This window comes from Garra rufa, chromosome 14 (genome assembly GCF_049309525.1).
Source record: "Garra rufa chromosome 14, GarRuf1.0, whole genome shotgun sequence".
Lineage (NCBI taxonomy): Eukaryota > Metazoa > Chordata > Actinopteri > Cypriniformes > Cyprinidae > Garra > Garra rufa.
Genome location: NC_133374.1, coordinates 9843545 through 9863050, shown reverse-complemented (window position 1 = coordinate 9863050; position 19506 = coordinate 9843545). Strand labels below are relative to the sequence as shown.

Genomic DNA, 19506 nt, shown 5'->3' with positions numbered 1-19506 from the left:
TATATCATAAAATATGCTTACATATAGTCCACAAGAGAAAATAATAGTTGAATTTATTAAAATGACCAGTTCAAAAGTTTGCCTGCACTTGATTCTTAATACTGTGTTGTTACCTGAATGATCCACAGTTTTTGGATCATCTAGACTAGAGTACATGAGTCGCTTGTTTGTTCTGAAGAGTTAAACTGCCTGCTGTTCTTGAGGAAAATCCTTTAGGTTCAACAAATTCTTTGGTTTTTCAGCACTTTTCTGTAATTTGAACCCTTTCCAACAATGACTGTATGATTTTGAGATCCATCTTTTGGATTTCACAATAAAGACAACTGAGAGACTCATTTGCAATTATTACAGAAGGTTCAAACACTCACTGATGCTTCAGAAACAAACACGATGCATTAAGAGCCAGGGGTGAAAACTTTTGAAAGGAATGAAGATGTGTATGTTTTTCTTATTTTGTTTATATCTTTTTTCACTTAGTACTGCCCTTCAGAAGCTACTTACATGTTTCCCAGAAAACAAAATATGTTAAATTTACCCTGATCTTCAAATTCCAAAAGGTTTATGCATTGTGTTTCCTTCTAGCATCAGTCAGCGTTTGAACCTTCTGTAATAGTTACATGTGTGTCTCTTAGTTGTCCTCAGTGTGAAAATATGGATCTCACAATTATACAATCATTTGAAAGGTTTCAAATACACAGAAATGCTGATAACCCTGCTGAAAAAAGCCACCAGCTAAAACCAGTTAAGACCAGCCAACCAGCCTAGGCTGGTTTTAGCTGGCCAAGCTGGTTTTAGCTGGTGGTCTCCCAGCCTGACCAGTTAAGACCAGCCTGGCCAGGCTAGGAAAGTGGCCAAAACCTCTCTAAAACCAGCCTGCTGACCAGCTATGACCAGCCTAGGCTGGTTTTAGCTGTTTTTATCAGCAGGGAAACCAAAGAATCTATGGAACTTGAAGCATTTTTCTCAAGAACAGCAGGGAGTTTAACTGTTCAGGACAAACAAGCGACTCATGAACAACTATCACTAAACAACAACAACAAAAATACAGCTTATTCAATGGATCCATTGTATTCAAAATACAATGGATCATTCAGGTAACAACACAGTATTAAGAATCAAGTGTGTGTAAACTTTTGAACGGGGTTCAAAAATCCAACTATTATTTTCTCTTGTGCACAATGTGTAACTATCTTTTATGTGAATATCTTATTCAGGTCAGTACTAAAATAAATAACATGCACTTTGTATGATTTCTCTTATTTTGCTAAAAAAAATGTTCATTCTGCAGATTCCGCAAGGTGTATGTAAACTTTTGACTTTAACTGTAGATAATCGTAATTACGCAGATGTGCTTTCATTTACCTTGCCATCATAATACTTCTCACGTTTGTCCGTAAGAACAGACCGAATGACAATGCCTGAATACTCAATGACCATCTCTCCTGCCTCGATGTTTCGCTTGCAGAAAAGGCCTCTTCCATGAATGGCAGACCTACAAGAATTAGACACGAAGAATGTTTTGAACTAAAATTATTGCTCAGGAAAACCAACAGACAAGAAACTGGAGAAGGGATACAGCGTGGATTCCAAAGATTGTATTTTCACTGGCAAAAACATTCCCCCCTAAGCCACAGAGGACTCTGTGAACTTCAGACTTCAAACAGTCTGTTTAAGACGTTGGACTAAATTAATAGAAATTTTTTATTAGATCTCAGAAAATGTGTTTCTATAAAAGAACACAGTCTTTTTTAGATTTCCTTGACACCAGGGTTTGTTCACAGGTTTATTTTTAAGAGATCACTATAGGAAACTATAGGTGTGTATTTCAATCTCATCTTATATAGTCTCGCAATGGATTTTTTGACTTCTGCAAAATATAAAAACATACCCATCTTTTCTACTGATTTTGCTCAAACTGAACTGAACTGAAACTAACTCACTTCCTCATTCAAGGGTTAAAAAAAGTCAACCTACCTATAGACACCAACCGCTTCCTTGGATGTCTTCTCTAGATGTCTAAAGCGCATTGCCATCGGAAGTTCCAAACTTGTAGCACGCCTGTAATTGCAAATACATTTATTCGTCACCCAAAAAAACAAACCACAGATGACTAAGCATCAAAAAGGGTAATACTGAGAGAAATATCCAAGAAAGAGGAACCTTTAATAGCAAAGGGTTAAAAAGGGGAAAGGAATATGTAGGCACATTGTCATGACAAAAAACAAACAAACTTAAAACATCATTGAAACCAAGTGTTTCTCCTATTAAAATATTTTTTAAATGATTCATTTTAAAAATAAAATTAAAAGCAAATTAGCAATGGAATGGCTTACAAACTGCTGCTTAATGCACATAGTGTTATAATAATGAAACAATACAAAAAAGATTTCACTTTGAAAATTCAAAATCTTATTTGACCTGGTGGATTTAAGAAGAACCTCATCCTCTTCCTCATCATACAGGTCGGTGTCAGGAAGCTGTCTGTGCTGTGACGCCAGGAAGTTGAACATATCAAAGGTAGACTTCCTGTGAAACAGATAAGAGTAGGTGTGAACTATTCTCAGAAAAGTTCGTTTTTAAACATGCAAACTTACGTCACAAAACTTGTGCTCCTAGATAACATCTCTTCTAAACAAGTGTACATCCAATCCCCCTCCTCATGTATGAAGAGTAACCAAGAAGCACGGTGCAAAACATTTTCTTCACTTTAAAACACCTACCTTCTTGTTGCCAGGTATTAGTCATTCAACCTCTTTCTATAGAAGTAAATGATACAGGGACGTTCCCCAAACAGCGACCTGCTATTAATTTCCTTATTTAAGGTTCCCAGTAACTAACTCTAGATTGTGAACTAGGACTGTGAGTGACTTTTTACAACACAACTGAATGAATTACACAAAAAGGCCATTAAGCAAATAATCACGTTTCAGTTTGCTGGGAAAGGCTCTTTAACAATAATTTGTAACACTGATTGAGCAATATCATGAGACCGGATACGGATTTCAGTATGAGTAAGTTCAACTCTTCCTTTTAACAAACTTTCAATTGTTTATTCATGTTTATTTTCGTGTTGAAACTGGTATTAAAGAGGAAGAGAAGCCACTTCTTGTGAACTGAGGCACTATACTGATGCAACTCCTCATTAAACAGTGCCAAAATGGTATTTGGTAGGTTGGTTCATCTTATACCAACCTACAGACAAAAACTTAAATCTGCTAAACCTGTAGCAAAGTCTGTGAAGAGATGGACCAACGAAACAGAGCGGGTTTTACAAGCCTGTTTCGATTGTACTGATTGGAGTGTTTTCGAAGCTGCTGCTACCGATCTGGATGAGCTCACAGACACTGTTACTTCATATATCAGTTTCTGTGAGGGTATGTGCATTCCTACCAAGACTCGTTTAACTTTCAACAATGACAAACCATGGTTCACTGCAAAACTCAGACAGCTTCGTCACGCCAAAGAGGATGCTTACAGGAAAGGGGACAGTGTCTTGTATAAGCAGACCAAATACACACTAGAAAAGGAGATCAAAGTGGCAAAGAAGAATTATTCCGAAAAGATAAGGAATCAATTCTCTTCCGGTGACTCTTCATCAGTGTGGGACAGCCTGAAAGCCATCACTAACTACAAGACACCATCCCCCTACATGGTGGACAATCAACAACTGGCAGACGACCTGAACGAGTTCTATTGCAGGTTTGGAAAAACTCCATTCACACCTCCAACAACAGCCCTAACAACACCGCTCTCCCCCACTCCGACAACCCACTCCAGTGAAAGAGATGTTCGCCAGGTCTTCAGACAGAACAAAAGAAGGAAGGCACCAGGCCCTGATGGTGTGACACCAGCCTGTTTGAAAACCTGTGCTGACCAGCTGGCCCCCATTTTCTCACTAATCTTCAATTGGTCTCTGGAGATGTGTGAAGTACCGAACTGCCTCAAACGTTCGACAATCATTCCCATTCCAAAGAAACCCAAAATAACAGGACTCAACGACTACAGACCTGTGGCGCTAACATCTGTCGTCATGAAGTCGTTTGAAAAACTGGTTTTGGCTCATCTGAAGGACATCACCGGACCCTTACTGGACCCCCTGCAGTTTGCTTATCGAGCAAACAGGTCCGTAGATGATGCAGTGAACATGGGTTTACACTTCATCCTGCATCATCTGGATAAATCAGGGACTTGTGTGAGGATCCTGTTTGTGGACTTTAGTTCAGCCTTTAACACAATCATCCCAAACCTCCTTCTTCCCAAACTATCTCAGCTCTCCATGCCTACAGCTCTCTGTCAGTGGATCAACAGCTTCCTGACAGACAGACAGCAGCTAGTGAGGCTGGGGAAATTCTCATCCAGCACCCGGACTATCAGCACTGGCGCCCCTCAGGGTTGTGTTCTCTCCCCACTGCTCTTCTCCCTGTATACGAATGACTGTACCTCTAAAGACCCCTCTGTCAAGCTCCTGAAGTTCGCAGATGACACCACACTCATCGGCCTCATTCAAGACGGTGATGAGTCTGCTTTAGGGATGGCGAAAACTAAAAAAATTCTTGACCGACCACCGAGCCTCATTACCCGGTTGAAACCGGTTAACCGATTAGTTTAAAATATGGTACGCTATTTGAAATAACAGCCATTTCGAGCCACGCCTGCAATTTCGCAACTCTGCCGCATCAAGGCCCGGATCACACCGAACGCGAATGTGCCTCTTTTGAATGGATTTCTGTTGGCAGTGAGCGTTCTACGCGCTGCTTATGCGCCCCAGGCGCCTCACGTTTTCGCCGCCTGCTGCGCCTCGCTTTTTTACAGGAGCGCTCTCAACAGTTTACTTAACAGCAAAAAACTAAGATTTTAGAGCGTTCGCGCTATAATCCTTTGATTTAACTGACAGGATAGCTGTTTTTGTCGTTGCTTAGCAACATAAAAAAACGCAGCACACTGCTCTTTTATTAAAAGTCACCAAAAAAAGGCAGTGCTGTGTGCCTCGCGTTTTTAGAACTAAAAGGCGCACGCGTTCAGTGTGATTGCGGCCTAATAGACTGCAACATGATAAAACCAATGGATAAAACAGGCACCTTCAGAATGCGTAAAAGACGCACCGGCACTTTTTTTTTTTTAACCGACTACCGACAACTTTGACCGGTTAACGTTGATACGGTCAACCACCGGTCAAACGGTCATCGGTTAACATCCCTAGTCTGCTTACAGACAGGAAGTTAAAGAGCTGGCTGTCTGGTGCAGTCATAACAACCTGGAGCTCAACACGCTCAAGACTGTGGAGATCATTGACTTCAGGAGAAACCCCCCTGCTCTCCCCCCACTCACCATCATGAACAGCACTGTTAACACAGTGGAGTCATTCAGGTTCCTTGGCAATACCATCTCCCAGGACCTGAAGTGGAATGTTCACATAGACTCCATTGTGAAAAAGGCCCAGCAGAGACTGTACTTCCTCCGCCAGCTGAGGAAGCTCAACCTGCCAGCGGAACTGTTGAAACAGTTCTACTCTGCCATCATTGAATCCGTCCTCTGCACTTCAATTACCGTCTGGTTCAGATCAGCTACCAATTCTGATCTCAGAAGACTACGTCGCATAGTCCGGACTGCTGAGCGAATCATTGGTACAACCCTTCCTACCCTTCAAGATCTCTACTTATCGAGAGTGCGCAAAAGGGCTGGCAAAATCACTCTGGACCCCTCACATCCAGCACACTCGCTCTTTGAACTGCTTCCATCTGGTCGGCGCTACAGAGCACTGAGCACCAAGACGACCAGACACCGGAACAGTTTTTTCCCCCAGGCAATCCATCTCATGAACACTTGTCAGTAAACGTGGAACCTGCAGCACTATTATACGCCTTATTAATCTATTCAGTATTTACATTTACATTTATTCATTTAGCCGACGCTTTTATCCAAAGCGACTTACAATTGGGAATACAAGTGATTCATCCTAAGGAGGCAGATCAACATAGGAAGTGTTCAAAAATACCATATATCAGGCGTTGTTAGAAGAGTGCAGGCTAGAAGGAGAAGATCAAGAAAGAGAGGAAAAACAGGCTAGAAGGGAGGATTTTTTTTTTTTTTTTATTGAGTCACATAGTGTCGAAAAAGATGGGTTTTCAGCAGTCGTTTGAAAGCTGTTAAGGAGTCTGCATTCCGGATAGGGGTGGGAAGATCATTCCACCAGGCAGGAACGTTGAACGAGAATGTTCTGGACAGTGATTTAATACCTCTCTGTGGTGGTACAATGAGGCGTCTTTCACTAGAGGATCTTTATTAATACCTACTTACATCCAAATTTGCACCTAATATACCTGTACATAGTAATGGCATATTCTGTATATTGTGTTTTTGCTATTTTGCACTTTGCACTTTGTCTTGTGTACTTGTATATTGTTCTTTTTTATAATCTATGTCTTGTCTTGTCACTGTCACTCTGTTGCACTGTGGAGCTGCTGTCACTAAAACAAATTCCTAGTATGTGTAAACATACCTGGCAATAAAGCTCATTCTGATTCTGATTCTGATTCTGATTTGCTGATTAAATATTGGAATGAAATGGACAGAATTTGAAACCTGGGACTTTGTTTCATATCAACAGTGATAAAGCACAAAGCCTATTGCGATTTATCAGACGAAAGGCCAGACTAATAGATTTAAGGATTTAAGAATCAATATTGTTTCGTAAAAATGAAAATTGATTATTATTAGGGCTGTCAGTTGATTAAAACTTTAAATCTAATTAATTACATGATGTGTCGATTAATTCAATTAATAGCAAATTAAATTTGACTGTGAAAATATCCACAAAAGATTATTTTAAAGCCATTATTGTGTTAAACGAGAAAGTATCAAGTAGACATTACAAACTGTAGCTTTAGAGCGAAATATATTATTTGATTCAACATTAAATTTATTACACATAAACATGTAGACTGCAACAGCCTAATGTTAACTATGGAACATAAAAGAAGATAATTTGAGAAACATCTCAGTATTTTTTGTTCATATAATGAAAGTCATGGTAACCAAAAAACTGTTACCATATCACTTTAATATTTGCATTTTTATTACGATTATTGTTTTTGTTTTAAAATGAAATTATACTCTAAATAATAAACTAAACCTGCCTGCAGTTGGCAGTAAATGTCTTTGAGTCATTCACTCATTCGATTTAATTCGATAAAATGGCTGATTCGTTCAGGAATTAAGTAAATGGCTCTCTTTATGAACAGGCCTTTGAATCATTGATTCTCATGATTCGTTCAAAACGCAGATTCATTCAGAAACTAAACACGCAACAATGCTATGCTATGGCTTCAAAGGTAATACGTTCTCTGCAAAATTAAGTCTGTGCTGTGACGCCAGGAAGTTGAACATATCAAAGGTAGACTTCCTGTGAAACAGATAAGAGTAGGTGTGAACTATACTCAGAAAAGTTCGTTTTTAATCATGCAAACTTACGTCACAAAACTTGTGCTCCTAGATAACATCTCTTCTAAACAAGTGTACATCCAATCCCCCTCCTCATGTATGAAGAGTAACCAAGAAGCACGGTGCAAAACATTTTCTTCACTTTAAAACACCTACCTTCTTGTTGCCAGGTATTGGCCAAACTAAACACGCAACAATGCTATGCTATGGCTTCAAAGGTAATATGTTCTCTGCAAAATTAAGCCAAAAAATGATATAGTGTTTGAAATATAACACAATATCAACTTCTTATTTACTGAACTGTTGTGTAATATCCCATTTAAGCTGTGTTAAACTATTTTAAACAACGTTATTTTTTTCATAACTAATAATTAAGTTAACATGTTAAACTGACAACCCTAATTATTATTTTTATAATTTGGTATTAGTAGCAGTATATATAGAGTAAATATTTTTTTCTTATTTTGATTAATTGACAGTTAAACAAGTGGACTGACCTCAGGTAGACTTCAGAGCGGGCACAGCCACTTGGGTTAACGGGCAGATCTTCCTCCTGACTGGCCTGTTTGTGGAAGCGGAAGGTGTGGCGCTGGCAGCGATTGGCTCCCTGGAGCTGTTCTACCAGGTAGACTACGGCATCATGAAACATTCCCATCACACGCGCCCCGCTCATCCCAGAAAAAGTGAGCTGCCTGAGTCCAGCAACAGCACGGGCCTCCTGGACTCCCTCGATAACAGCGGTCCAAGCAACTGTGAATGCGAAGAATGAATGTGATCATTTTTGGTTCATAAATACATTTAAAAATGTAAAGACAAAACATTTCACATGCACACGTAACATATGAGGTCTTTGCCTCATATATATATATATATATATATTCATACTGAAAGTAGACCATACTTTTACACTTAACAACATCTTTTTTCCAACCACAATCTCCTACCCTCAACACTGTCTGCTTCTACACTGAAGCCATCATCACTAGCGATCTCAAAGCGTAGGTGGGGCTGGTCTCGGCTGGGAGGACTATGCTCTTCACTATCCGAGGGAGGCATCTCATCATCTGAACAGGACAGCATCCCTAAAAGGAAAGATTTTTATTGTTAAATCCATTGAAACACCTTAACGTGAGCAAAATAAAATAAAGTAAAAAATAATACCTGAGTGTTTGTTCCAGTCAGACAGTGCATTGCGGTTAGCGGGATCCCAGGTTGCTGGCTTGTTGCCGTCTCCACCACGAGATAATGAAAGACGATCCCAAGGTCCAGGCCTAAAATAAAATAAAAGATAGGCCACAGAGTGGTTTAGTCACGCCATTGTGGTGAGTGACAAGTTATTTCCATTACGAAAATATTACAATAACGTCACCAATTATTCAGATGACGTACTCAAGTGGAAAAGATAGAACAGATAGAACACTCAAGTGGAAAAGATAGCACAGTGGGCAGTTTGTTCTATTTCATCTTATTAGTATGACAGCATTTAGTATTCGTTCTTTAACATGTTAAACAGACATTTGGAATGATGTACTGCATGTACAGTACTGACAAAATGTTCAACTCTGTATGCCACCAGAACAGAATTCAAATGGAATAATAAAGATTAAACTGAAGTGCATACTTTAAGCTGTAATGTAAAAACATAACACAAAAAGCTTAGGATTTACAACCGTTTTTATATACAGATATACAGTGCCCTTATTTTCAGGGGCTCAGAAGTAGCTGGACAAATAAATAAAATGTTCATTTTAAATAATTTGTTGACCCATGAACATCATGGAACTCATGAACATCACCAAAGACTGGGTTTCCTCTTTTGTGTTGCTTGTTTGTGAGTCTTTCTGCCTTTAGTTTTCTTTTTAGCAAGTTGAATACATGCTCAATCAGGTTGAGATCAGGAGATTGATTTGGCCATTGCAGAATATTCCACTTTTTCACCTTTAAAAATTCTTGGGTTGCTTTTGCTGTATGTTTTGGGTCATCGTCTATTCGTACTACGAAGTGCCGTCCAATCAACTTTGCTGTATTTGGCTGAACCTGGCCAGACAGGATATTCATGTACACTTCAGAATTCATTCGGCTGCTTCTGTCTTCTTTCGCGTCATCAAAAAACAGCAGTAACCCAGTGCCACTGGAAGCTATGCATGCTCATGCCATCACACTGCTCCACCAGGTTTCACAGATAATGTTGTATGCTTTGGATCATGAGCTGTTCCAAGCCTTCTCCATACTTTTTTCTTCCTGTCATTCATATAATTAGCCGGAGAATAGTAGTGCATGTTTGGCGTGCTGTCCGGTGAAGGGCTCCGAGCTCAGGAATGGCCCGAACCCAGAGCACCCCCCAATAGGAGTAGTGAGAACTCGGAGTGAGGAGATGGGGTGGTGGAGGGTTACTGATAAACCATCAAGTGATTGACTTGAGTGGACTCCTCTTGTGATGTTTACGTTAAAGGAACCGTATGTAGGATTGCGGCCAAAACTGGTACTGCAATCACTTTCAAAATACTGTAGAACGGTGTATCCCCTCCCGCTCCCCCCTGACTCGAGGTTGCCAGCTAAGCTAAGCTGCAGGAGTAGGCTGCTTCAAGGAGCTTCCAATGGCAAGTGACGAGCCTTACACAGTAATTTGTTTTTCTTCTGTTAATTATGTTTATGCTTCACGAGAGATGTTTTGCGAAGTAATTATGTATCGCAGAAATTTACAGATGGCGATTAGCCAAATATTTCGTAAAGATGTACTGTAATACCACATTTCAGTCGGAACATAGATTGTTTTCATACCCTGCTCGTGGTGCGATATAAAGCTTTTTATGAACGCATTTTGCACGGCCGACCGCGGGAAATCCACTGTGTAGGGAAGCAAAGTTAGCCAAACATAGATGAATCTTACTTGTCCAGGACGAATTACCAACGATGGCGTCTATCTTCAAATTCTTCTCCGTTTTCAGCCGTCTCCATCTTTCAAAGGCATCTCCTATACAAATCCTTGTTTTATTTTGGACTTTGACACGACGTATGTCGGGTTCATAACGAGGTCTTTTACGTTTCGTAACGTTATACATGTTTTATCCGACACGTTCGTATAGCCGCAGCTGTAACAGAGCTGGCAACCCGGATCACGAAACTCTACTGACTTCGTGATTGGTAGATAGCTGGAGGGTGGAGCCTCAGACCAAAACACAAAATGACAACAATAACATCAGTTGAGGGCTGCAACTCTCACTTTTAAATGACAATATCCTGGCCGGACCACTGTTGTCAGTGATATAAGTATTTGAAATGAACATGATTTCTTAATGTCTAGTGACATGTCAGGGCCGTTTTATGATTAACTGACATAAATTTCTTACATACGGTTCCTTTAAGTATCTGACGCGCTTCTCCCGAACTTTGTTAATGAAACATCATTTCTGGAACAGATTTCCTTTTATTTCAGCCATCCAAAGAACTCTAGAACTCCAGATGTGGTCTGGCTTTTGGCAAAGATTAATTTGGCCTTGTTTGCACCTTGCGGTGAACCCTCTGTTTGTGCTCTCGTGAAGTCTTATCTTGATTGTTAACCTTTTGCCTACCTCTTGGCAAGTGTTTTTTTCTTTACCATGGAGAGGATCATCCAATCATCTACCACTGTTGTCCTCTGTGAACGTCCAGGCCATTTTCCTGAGCTCACCAGTGAGTTCCTTTTTCTCAGAATGTATCAAACTGTTAAATAAAGCTGCGGTCACACCCAGTGTTGGCAGTAACGCCGTTTAAGTATAACGGCTTTAGTAACGGAGTTCATTTTTCAGTAACGGAGTAATCTAATTAATTACTTTTCCCATCGTTGCAACGCCGTTATCTTTACTGAGAATGTAAAGTGTCGCGTTACTAAAATTTGGTTGAATAAAGCGCGAGGTGTCATGCTTTGGCTACCCATCAGCTGCCTGGAGAGAGCAGGGGTGGGGATGATGACACCGTTGCAAATGCGATGATGATTGGCTGGGTGGGCGGTGCCCTGCTCACGCTGTCTCAGTCACTGCACGCTCTGACAAACACAAGACAGCGTGAGTGACAATGGCGACGAGCCGGGGAAATTCAAAGGTAGCGTTCGCGAACTGGAAGTACCGGCACTACTTCTCGTTAATTGAAATTAAAGGCATACTGAATATTTAAGAGTTGGATAGTGTTCTGTTTATTGTGCAGTAGGCCTAATATACAGTTACAGAGATTTGCACTAATGGCCAGGTTTTCCTTTGTTTTTTTTTACCCAAGTTTACATTTGTGTCTTTATTTTGCACAATATTTATTTTTTATATGTTTTTATTTCTATGCATATCATATAGCAGGCTGCAATCTATTGAGCTCAAATAAATACCAAATGTTCTACAATACTGTATATAGTGTTTTTATTTCTCAATCAGTTAATATAAACATCTTTGATATTAAAGATGTTATAGAACGTAATAGCGTTATAGAACATAAAAAACAACGTCACAGTTACTTTGCTGAGTAACTAATTACTTTTACAATGTGGTAACTGAGTTACTAACTCAATTACTTTTTGGGAGAAGTAATTTGTAACTGTAACTAATTACTTTTTTAAAGTAAGATGACCAACACTGGTCACACCAGACTTTGATCATGTGAAATTCCCTTGGATGCTGCTGCAACGGTCGTGATATGACGTCATGCTATGCAGTCTTTTTAAAAATTTAAATTCAGCACATGACAACTAATTGTACATTTCAAATGTAAAAACATGCAATCTACTACACTTTACCGCAGTACTGGAGTTTTAAATGTTTAAATTTAAGGTTATTTTCATTCAGCTAGAGTTCAAGCTGTGACGTATCGATCTCCTGTTGGTCACACTGAGTCACGTGATACGATTTCGCAGGTTAGAGTTCACCAAGCTTGAACTTTCAAACGCAGCGAAATGCGAAATGTTACGCACGGGCTTGCGTTTCCGGTCTAACGCATTCACATGCGTATGAATGGAAGTCAATGGAACGAAAAGTGCAGTGTGACCGCGCCTTTAGTCACTCCTAATGTTCCTGCTTTCTCTCTGGTGGATTTATTTTGTTTTTGAAGCCTAACAATGGTCTGTTTTACTTGCATGCAGAGCTCCTTTGACCACATGATGTAGGTTCAGAGCAACAGCTTCCAAATACAAATAGTACACTAACACCGTGTCTACAGCGGCGAAGCGACGCGATAAGGCAAATCCCCGACAGTAATCTGCTGCCGCGTTCTATTTATGACGTGCTAACACAAAGTTTAAATGATTTGCAACGGTCGCTTTGTCGCGTCCGGTGTAGACAGACTTTAGCTGTTGCGGCCCGGCGCGACAACTGTTGCGTCCGGTGTAGACACGGTGTTAGAATCAAACTCCAGACCTTTTGCATGCTTAATTGATGTGGAAAAAAATTAAGGAATAGCCCACAACAGTCCATGAAACAGCTTTTGAGTCAACTGTCCATTTACTTATGCTTACTTCAAAAGGGGGGGAGGGACATAATAAAGAGCTGTAATTCCTTAACCTTTTCTCCAATTTAGATGAGAACACCCATAAAATGTGCATAAAATGTGCACTTTATATAACGCTAACTTGAATATGTTGTGGTCAACAGCTAAAATAAAAAAAAAAAAATTGTGTCAGTGTCCAAATATGTATGGACCTGACTGTATGCATTGGGTTTACTGTTTAATGAGGAAAAAAATACAGGTCAGTCCTGCTCAAGCTTGAGAAAAACATTTCTTTTTCTTCAGCATTACTTTCAGAAAGGTTGTGATGTTTTTGCATTATTTCGTAATTTCAAAACCGTTTAAAATGCAAAACAATACTGATGCTTAAATATCTTGAGTGAAATAACCAAGGAATTCCCCCTTTTCCATTTAAAGGCTCACCTTGCACTCTCAGAGTCACTACTTCGCTCTTCATTCGGCTTGTCCAAGTCTAGAATTCCCTTGACGGTTGGGGTTTTAATGCGAACTCCATACCTGGAAAAAGTAAAGATAAATGAATATTCCATGCAGAGTTTCCATTAATGATCATAATTTGAATAAATTCTTACTGGTTTCATTTACCTGGCTGATACAGAGTTTGACTTGCGTGGTTCTTCCAATCCAGTAGGGCGGTCCAGGTCTAAAAAGTCAGATTTCGATTTCTTGGTGGCAATACGATCAGATAAAGAGGACACTCTTTTCATTCGAACCTGTTTTGGTCGAGGTGCTGCTTCTGGTGGTGTTGCTGGTGGGGAAGCCTTAATCTCTGGTTTGACAAGGAGTCCTTCGGGTAAAACTACTGAACCTGTTTGAGTTTGCCCAGCGATGGTACTGTTACGAGGTGAAGAGGTAATTAGGGGAACAGTCTTGTTGGGATCATAATATCCAGCCATAGCTTGGTTGATGATAGCTTGGGCACTTTCTGCTTGATTTGATGTATCTGAGGAGGCTGTTGTTTGACTCGTAGATTGTTTGCTAGAGGGGCCTTGTGTGCTAGCAGACTTTGTCCTTCTAGGTGTGGAAGACTCCTTCTTAATCCGTGGTTTTTTCACTTTATCTCCAGAAGCTTTGGCATTCCTACGTGGCTTCTTGACATCTGCTGGTAGTGACGCTGGTCCGTTAGTACTAGTGGTAAGTAGCTGGGTAATGGTGTTGGAGGTCTGTACCAATGGGGTTACAATTTGGGAGACCTGGGTTGGAAGGGTGGCACCTACAACTGGGGCCAAGTTCCCAGCGGCTGCAAGTGTTGCTGACAAGGCATTGCTTTGCAAGAGACTGGCGATTTGAGTAACGCAGTTATATGAAGGGGAATTTGGAGTTGGCAGCTGGAAGGTGTTGCTTTCAGGGTTTTTGACAAAAATCTGTCCAAGACGATTGACAAGTAAAACATGTGGTGTAGGATCCACATTAGGTCCACCAACCTCCTTTACAGTAAGAATAGCATGACCTGGTAATGCTTGGGTCACCAACTGTTGTTGGGGTTCAATTGTTGATCTGGGGGTTGAAAAATTGATGGAAATTGTTCGTCCTGGAGCAGTTTCTCTTTGCATAGGCATGGTGTTGTACCCATTGATGACACCTGGAGCAGAGGCTGGCTGAATGGCAGAAGGCATTGCTTGGCACTGAGCTGATGGTTGGGAAGTTGCAGAGGAGGAAACCATGCCAACTGTTGTAGAGCCAGTAGGCTGTGGGTAAGTTGGATGCAACGGGACAGACACTGTTCCCGAAACTGGCCCATAAGTCCCAAGAGGTACACCAGTGGCTGATGGCACAGACAGCATTGACTCTGGTTTCTGTGGTAAATTTGTGAGAACACATGGCATTGCCCCTCCAGGAACTGAAGGGACAGGAGGCCTTGTGTCAGCAGGTGGGTGTAATTTAGTTCTGAAACTCTCCATGGGTGGCAAGACTGTCTTACCCTCAGGAGTTTGGACAGGGTACAAGGAAACAGTCGCAGAGGATGTCTGATTTGGAAATGTTGCAAAAGAAACTTGTGCAGAGGAATCAGAAGATAAAGGTTCAGAAGAGTTGGGTAACACCGTGGAAGGAACAGGATTTTGTTGCTGTGGGCTTTGAATTCCATTGACTGCCATTAAGTTAGGAGAATCATCTTGCAAGTGGTTGCTTTGGTAAACTCTGGAGTCATCCATAGATGATACAAAGTGGCCACTACTAGGATCCAAGTACAATTCTTTAGAGTCACTAGGAGAATCCTGGACTGGGACCAACTCTGTGAAATGCGCATTGGGTGAAAGAGGATCACATCTCTCAAGAAGTAAGGGAGTCTCTGGTTCAACAATTAAATGAGGGGTTTGGTAATCACTACCATATGTAGAAAATTCAGTGTTTGAAGGTTTTGGGTCAACAAAAGTAGTCAAAGCATCTTGTGGGTGTACAATCAACCCAGGGTTTGACTGTAATTTTGGAGTTACACCAAAGGAATCTTGATCAGCCACCAAATTAGACACTGGTTCTAACCGAATTGATGAGAAATTAGAAACAGAACTTGGAAATGCCAAACACAATCCGTTGCTTGTTGTCTGTTCATGAGGCACAGCATTGAGAGGTTTGTGTGGCTTTTGGGCTTGATTCAGCAATTTCACACTCTGGTTATCATTATTAGCCACACTTGTATCACTCTCTGTCCCATCATCCACACCATCAAGTTGTGAAATCTGCCTTAAAGATGACGATGAAGATGTCTGTGAGGCGTCCCTTTGAGCCTTGCAAGTAACCACCGTGCGAGTGAAGTTGAAGTAGTTTTCCATGTCCTCATCAGAAGAACTGTTACCCCAGTCTTCCCTACAAGGATCAACAGTACAAGTCAATCTCTGGGTAGACATTTTGGACTTTTCTTCTTCTGCCTCCCAGAAGTCTTCCTGGTTGTCTTCACCTTCGACTACAATTTGCGCACTGCAGTTCATAGCTACGCCTTCATTCAGCTCGGTTTCTTCAATTTCAAGCTCAGTTCTCAGCTCAGGTGCCACAGTCAGGTCTGCCTCTAAGTGGAAGGATGTGTAAGGGAAATCCCTGTCACTGCCTAGATGATTAACTTTTTGTGTACCCAAAGAGTCTCCTAATGGCAAGGCACCATTTTCTCCTGGATGCTCCTGTGGTGATGCTATAAAGTTGTGTGGAAGTTCAGAGTCTATCTGATTAAAATCAAAAGGCCTTGGTCTTGTGGAGAGGTGGGTGGGAGAGGTGAGGGATCTGTTGGTGCTGCCAATGCCACCTTGCCTTGTGGACTGTGAAAACAGTCCTGAGGTAGAATGGGGCGTCAATATTCCAGAACCCCGGACTGAGGAAGCACTTCGACCGACAGGACGAGCTGATGAAGAGGTCAGCAGGTTTTCAGTAGCACCAAAGGGGAAAACTGGGGAGGTAGGTTGGGATGTTTTAGGGTGGTGGGAACCACCTGCTCTAGATGAAATTGAGCCTGCAGCGGATCCAAGAGTAGGGGAGGCCATGTGACCACGGGTACCACTATTCTGGGTGTGCGGGCTATGCCGTCGCTGCCTTCGAGTGTCATCCAAATCACTAATAGTTAGGATGTGGTGAGGTTTAGATGGGGCAGCTCCTAATTTAAAAAAAAAGTTAATGATCAAAATGCTTCATATGAATTTTTTTGAAGACCATACATGCTATTTAATTGAAATGATACCTGGAGAAGGCAGTGGTCGGGATAGTCCTCCGGCAGGTCTTCTGTTCTGGGGGTATGAAGGGATTTTGGGCCGGGCGTCAAGGTCCGGTTTGGCAAAGACAGAAACCGAGGTGGAATTTGTTTCAGGATTTGTTGAAGTCAAATCACCTCCCAGAGCTTCAGATTCTAATGAAAAAAAAAAAATTGGAATTTTAATATTGAAAAATGCCATAAGGACAAGCCATTACTCTGCAAGTAGCAATATTATCTAGCACTCACCTGTCTGGGGGCATGGGCTATGTGCAATTGTGCAATTTTCTCCCTGATCGGGCGACTCTTCCACTGGTTTTTCCTGAACAGGTGGCCGGACTTCCCTAACACGAAATGTGTATTTGCATCGACGAAGGGGGTTTACAGTACTCCAATACCAGCGAGAGCATCTAAAAAGCAGAAGGAACAAAAACTGTATTGATGTGCAAGCAAGTGGCAATACTTGATGTATATCATATCTATTATGTCAAAACAAAACAAAACACAAAAGCTACTTACTCATAACCCACAGGGAAAAGTTTTCCACGACAGGCAGATAATTCACTCAGCTTTCCAAGCTTTTCTACTAACAAAGAACCTAACAGGTGAAAAATGTTGTTACAATTATCGTACAAATTTTTTTATCCAACAATACATTCATATTTCCTTCAACAATAAAAAGCACCAACCTATCATTAAATTGATTGACTCCGGCTCCAACCCATTAAAAAACTTCCTGCGAAGACTTATCCCTTCAAAATCCACATAAACTCGCCGAAGTACTTCAAACCCTTGACCAGTGATCATCTGGTAAATTACAGAAGAAGAAAAAAAAGTGTTCTCTCAGACCAGCCATGTACAAGACAAGACAAACCACAGTTGTGCCACAGAGGTATGACTAAATTAAATGCTATTAAACTGAAAGCTCACTTTTCCACTTATAAGGTCACGATGCTTGTGACAGAAGACTCTTTTATCATCCTGGAAGACGCAGTTGCGAAAGCGGGCGCACATGAAGTGGTAGTTGCTCTGGCATGAAGTAAGGCAGCAACCTACCGTTGCCCCAGTTCGATTACACCGTTCACAGCGCTATAGGAGGAAAGTCGAAATATTAGCAAACAATCTATTAAGCATTATGTTTGTTAAAGTTATTAACTCAAGGCAGTACAAAGTGTCACCAATGGCTCAGCTGAACCAGAATTATATGAAATTGACATACCATCAGACGACCTCGTGCAACAGCACTGTGAACATGAAGTAGTGAGCCATTGTCCTCCTCGAACACCTCTGCAGACCACATTGTGCAGTTAACATGAGCCCATTCATTTTGCCCTAGATAGAGCAACCTCCCTGCATCCTGGAATGAGAAATGTATAATACAAAGGGTTGTAATTTCAGCTTTGGTGACACTAACAATATCTCTCATAGTTGTATGCTGTAATTTCATGACAACACTGATAGCTATAAGCATACATAAACTGTAGTGTTTACATGGTACTGCAAAGAGTAAGGTAATATTCCCATGTGTATATGTGACCCTGGACCACAAAACCAGTCATAAAGGTCAAGCAGAAATAGGGATTAATGCATCTAAAAGCTGGATAAATAAGCTTTCCATTGATGTGTGGTTCGTTAGGATAGGCCAATATTTGTCCAAGATACAACTATTTTAAAAAATGGAATCTAAAGATACAAAAAAAAAAAAAATTCTAAAAATGGAGAAAATTCACCTTTAAAGTTGTCCAAATGAAATTCTTAGCAATGCATATTACTAATCAAAAAGTAAGTTTTGATATATTTATAGTAAAAATGAACAAAATATCTTCATGGAACATGATCTTTATTTAATATCCTAATGATGTTTGGCATAAAAGAAAAGAAGTGATAATTTTGACAATGTTTTGATGGCTATTTCTACAAATATACTCATGCTACTTTGACTGGTTTTGTAGTGCAGGGTCACATATGTCTTATGGCACCATTCCTTATTCATGTTAAGTACTATATTGTAAAAACACTATATACAATACAATACTGTGGTAAGTTTACAGTCTTAAATTATGTTTTAAAAGTACTTACACTGGCCTTTGCATCACCATATTTTTGGCACAGAGCGCACTGTCTCTGGTCGTCTTTTGACCAACCTGTGTCCAGGTCAGATTTAGCAGACCGACCCTTTTTCCCTGGGAGAGAGAAAATGAAAATACAAATTCAGGATGATTTGCACTGCTTTTCATTATTTCACAAACAATGGCTACTAATTTCATTCTACACTTGCATGTTACCTTTCAGACTCATTCGTAATGCCCTTGTGTCCATAAAGTATCCTTTAGGGTTATGGGCTAAAGGCGTGGACACATCCTCTTCTTCCCCCAATTTAACCTCCAGATGTCTTCCAGTGATCTGCGGGGCGCCGTCCAAAGTCTTAACAGAGCCATCTCTCTCACGCCATTGAGCATAAACATGTTCATAATTTGGCGGCATCACAGCATGTGAAATCATCCCACTGCAGGAAAAGGAGACATGTGTCCTTACCAAAAGATACAACGATGATGCTGCTGAAATTCGAGTGTTTATTTCAACAGGAAATAATTTCATGGTGCTTACGCTGGCAGATGTTTGGAGCGCGGATCCCATATTTTAGGGTCCTGGCTGTTAAACCAACCATAAACTTCCTTAAATAGCTGAAAAAGATTGAAAAACTAATTTTAAAGACAAAAACAAGAATCCTAAGATCATTTCGAAGACTTCTGCTTTCAAAATGATAAAACTAACAGTCATTAGCAACTGAAGTTGAGGTCATATCCTGACTAAAAATAAAAATCCATTGTATTTTTAAGCAGTGCATTAGTATGTTTTTTCACAGAACGACCTCAGCTACTCTGACTGGTTGGGTAAAAACTCTGGTAATT

The 19506-nt window shown here is 40.6% G+C and overlaps 1 protein-coding gene across 1 annotated transcript in view; it reads right to left on the bottom strand.

Moving 5' to 3' along the window:
• The window catches only part of kmt2bb (lysine (K)-specific methyltransferase 2Bb), a 51505-nt gene that overhangs the window by 2753 nt on the left and 29246 nt on the right, over positions 1-19506 (bottom strand). The window contains exons 20-36 of the mRNA XM_073818355.1: positions 19202-19278; positions 18880-19100; positions 18674-18777; positions 17814-17951; positions 17525-17683; positions 17284-17401; positions 17114-17192; positions 16844-17004; positions 16586-16750; positions 13507-16501; positions 13327-13419; positions 8602-8711; positions 8385-8522; positions 7938-8190; positions 2419-2526; positions 1975-2058; positions 1363-1492 (exon numbers count right to left, since the gene is read on the bottom strand). Of these exons, the coding sequence (XP_073674456.1) occupies positions 1363-1492; positions 1975-2058; positions 2419-2526; positions 7938-8190; positions 8385-8522; positions 8602-8711; positions 13327-13419; positions 13507-16501; positions 16586-16750; positions 16844-17004; positions 17114-17192; positions 17284-17401; positions 17525-17683; positions 17814-17951; positions 18674-18777; positions 18880-19100; positions 19202-19278 (5133 nt within the window). The remainder of the gene's footprint in view (positions 1-1362; positions 1493-1974; positions 2059-2418; positions 2527-7937; positions 8191-8384; positions 8523-8601; positions 8712-13326; positions 13420-13506; positions 16502-16585; positions 16751-16843; positions 17005-17113; positions 17193-17283; positions 17402-17524; positions 17684-17813; positions 17952-18673; positions 18778-18879; positions 19101-19201; positions 19279-19506) is intronic.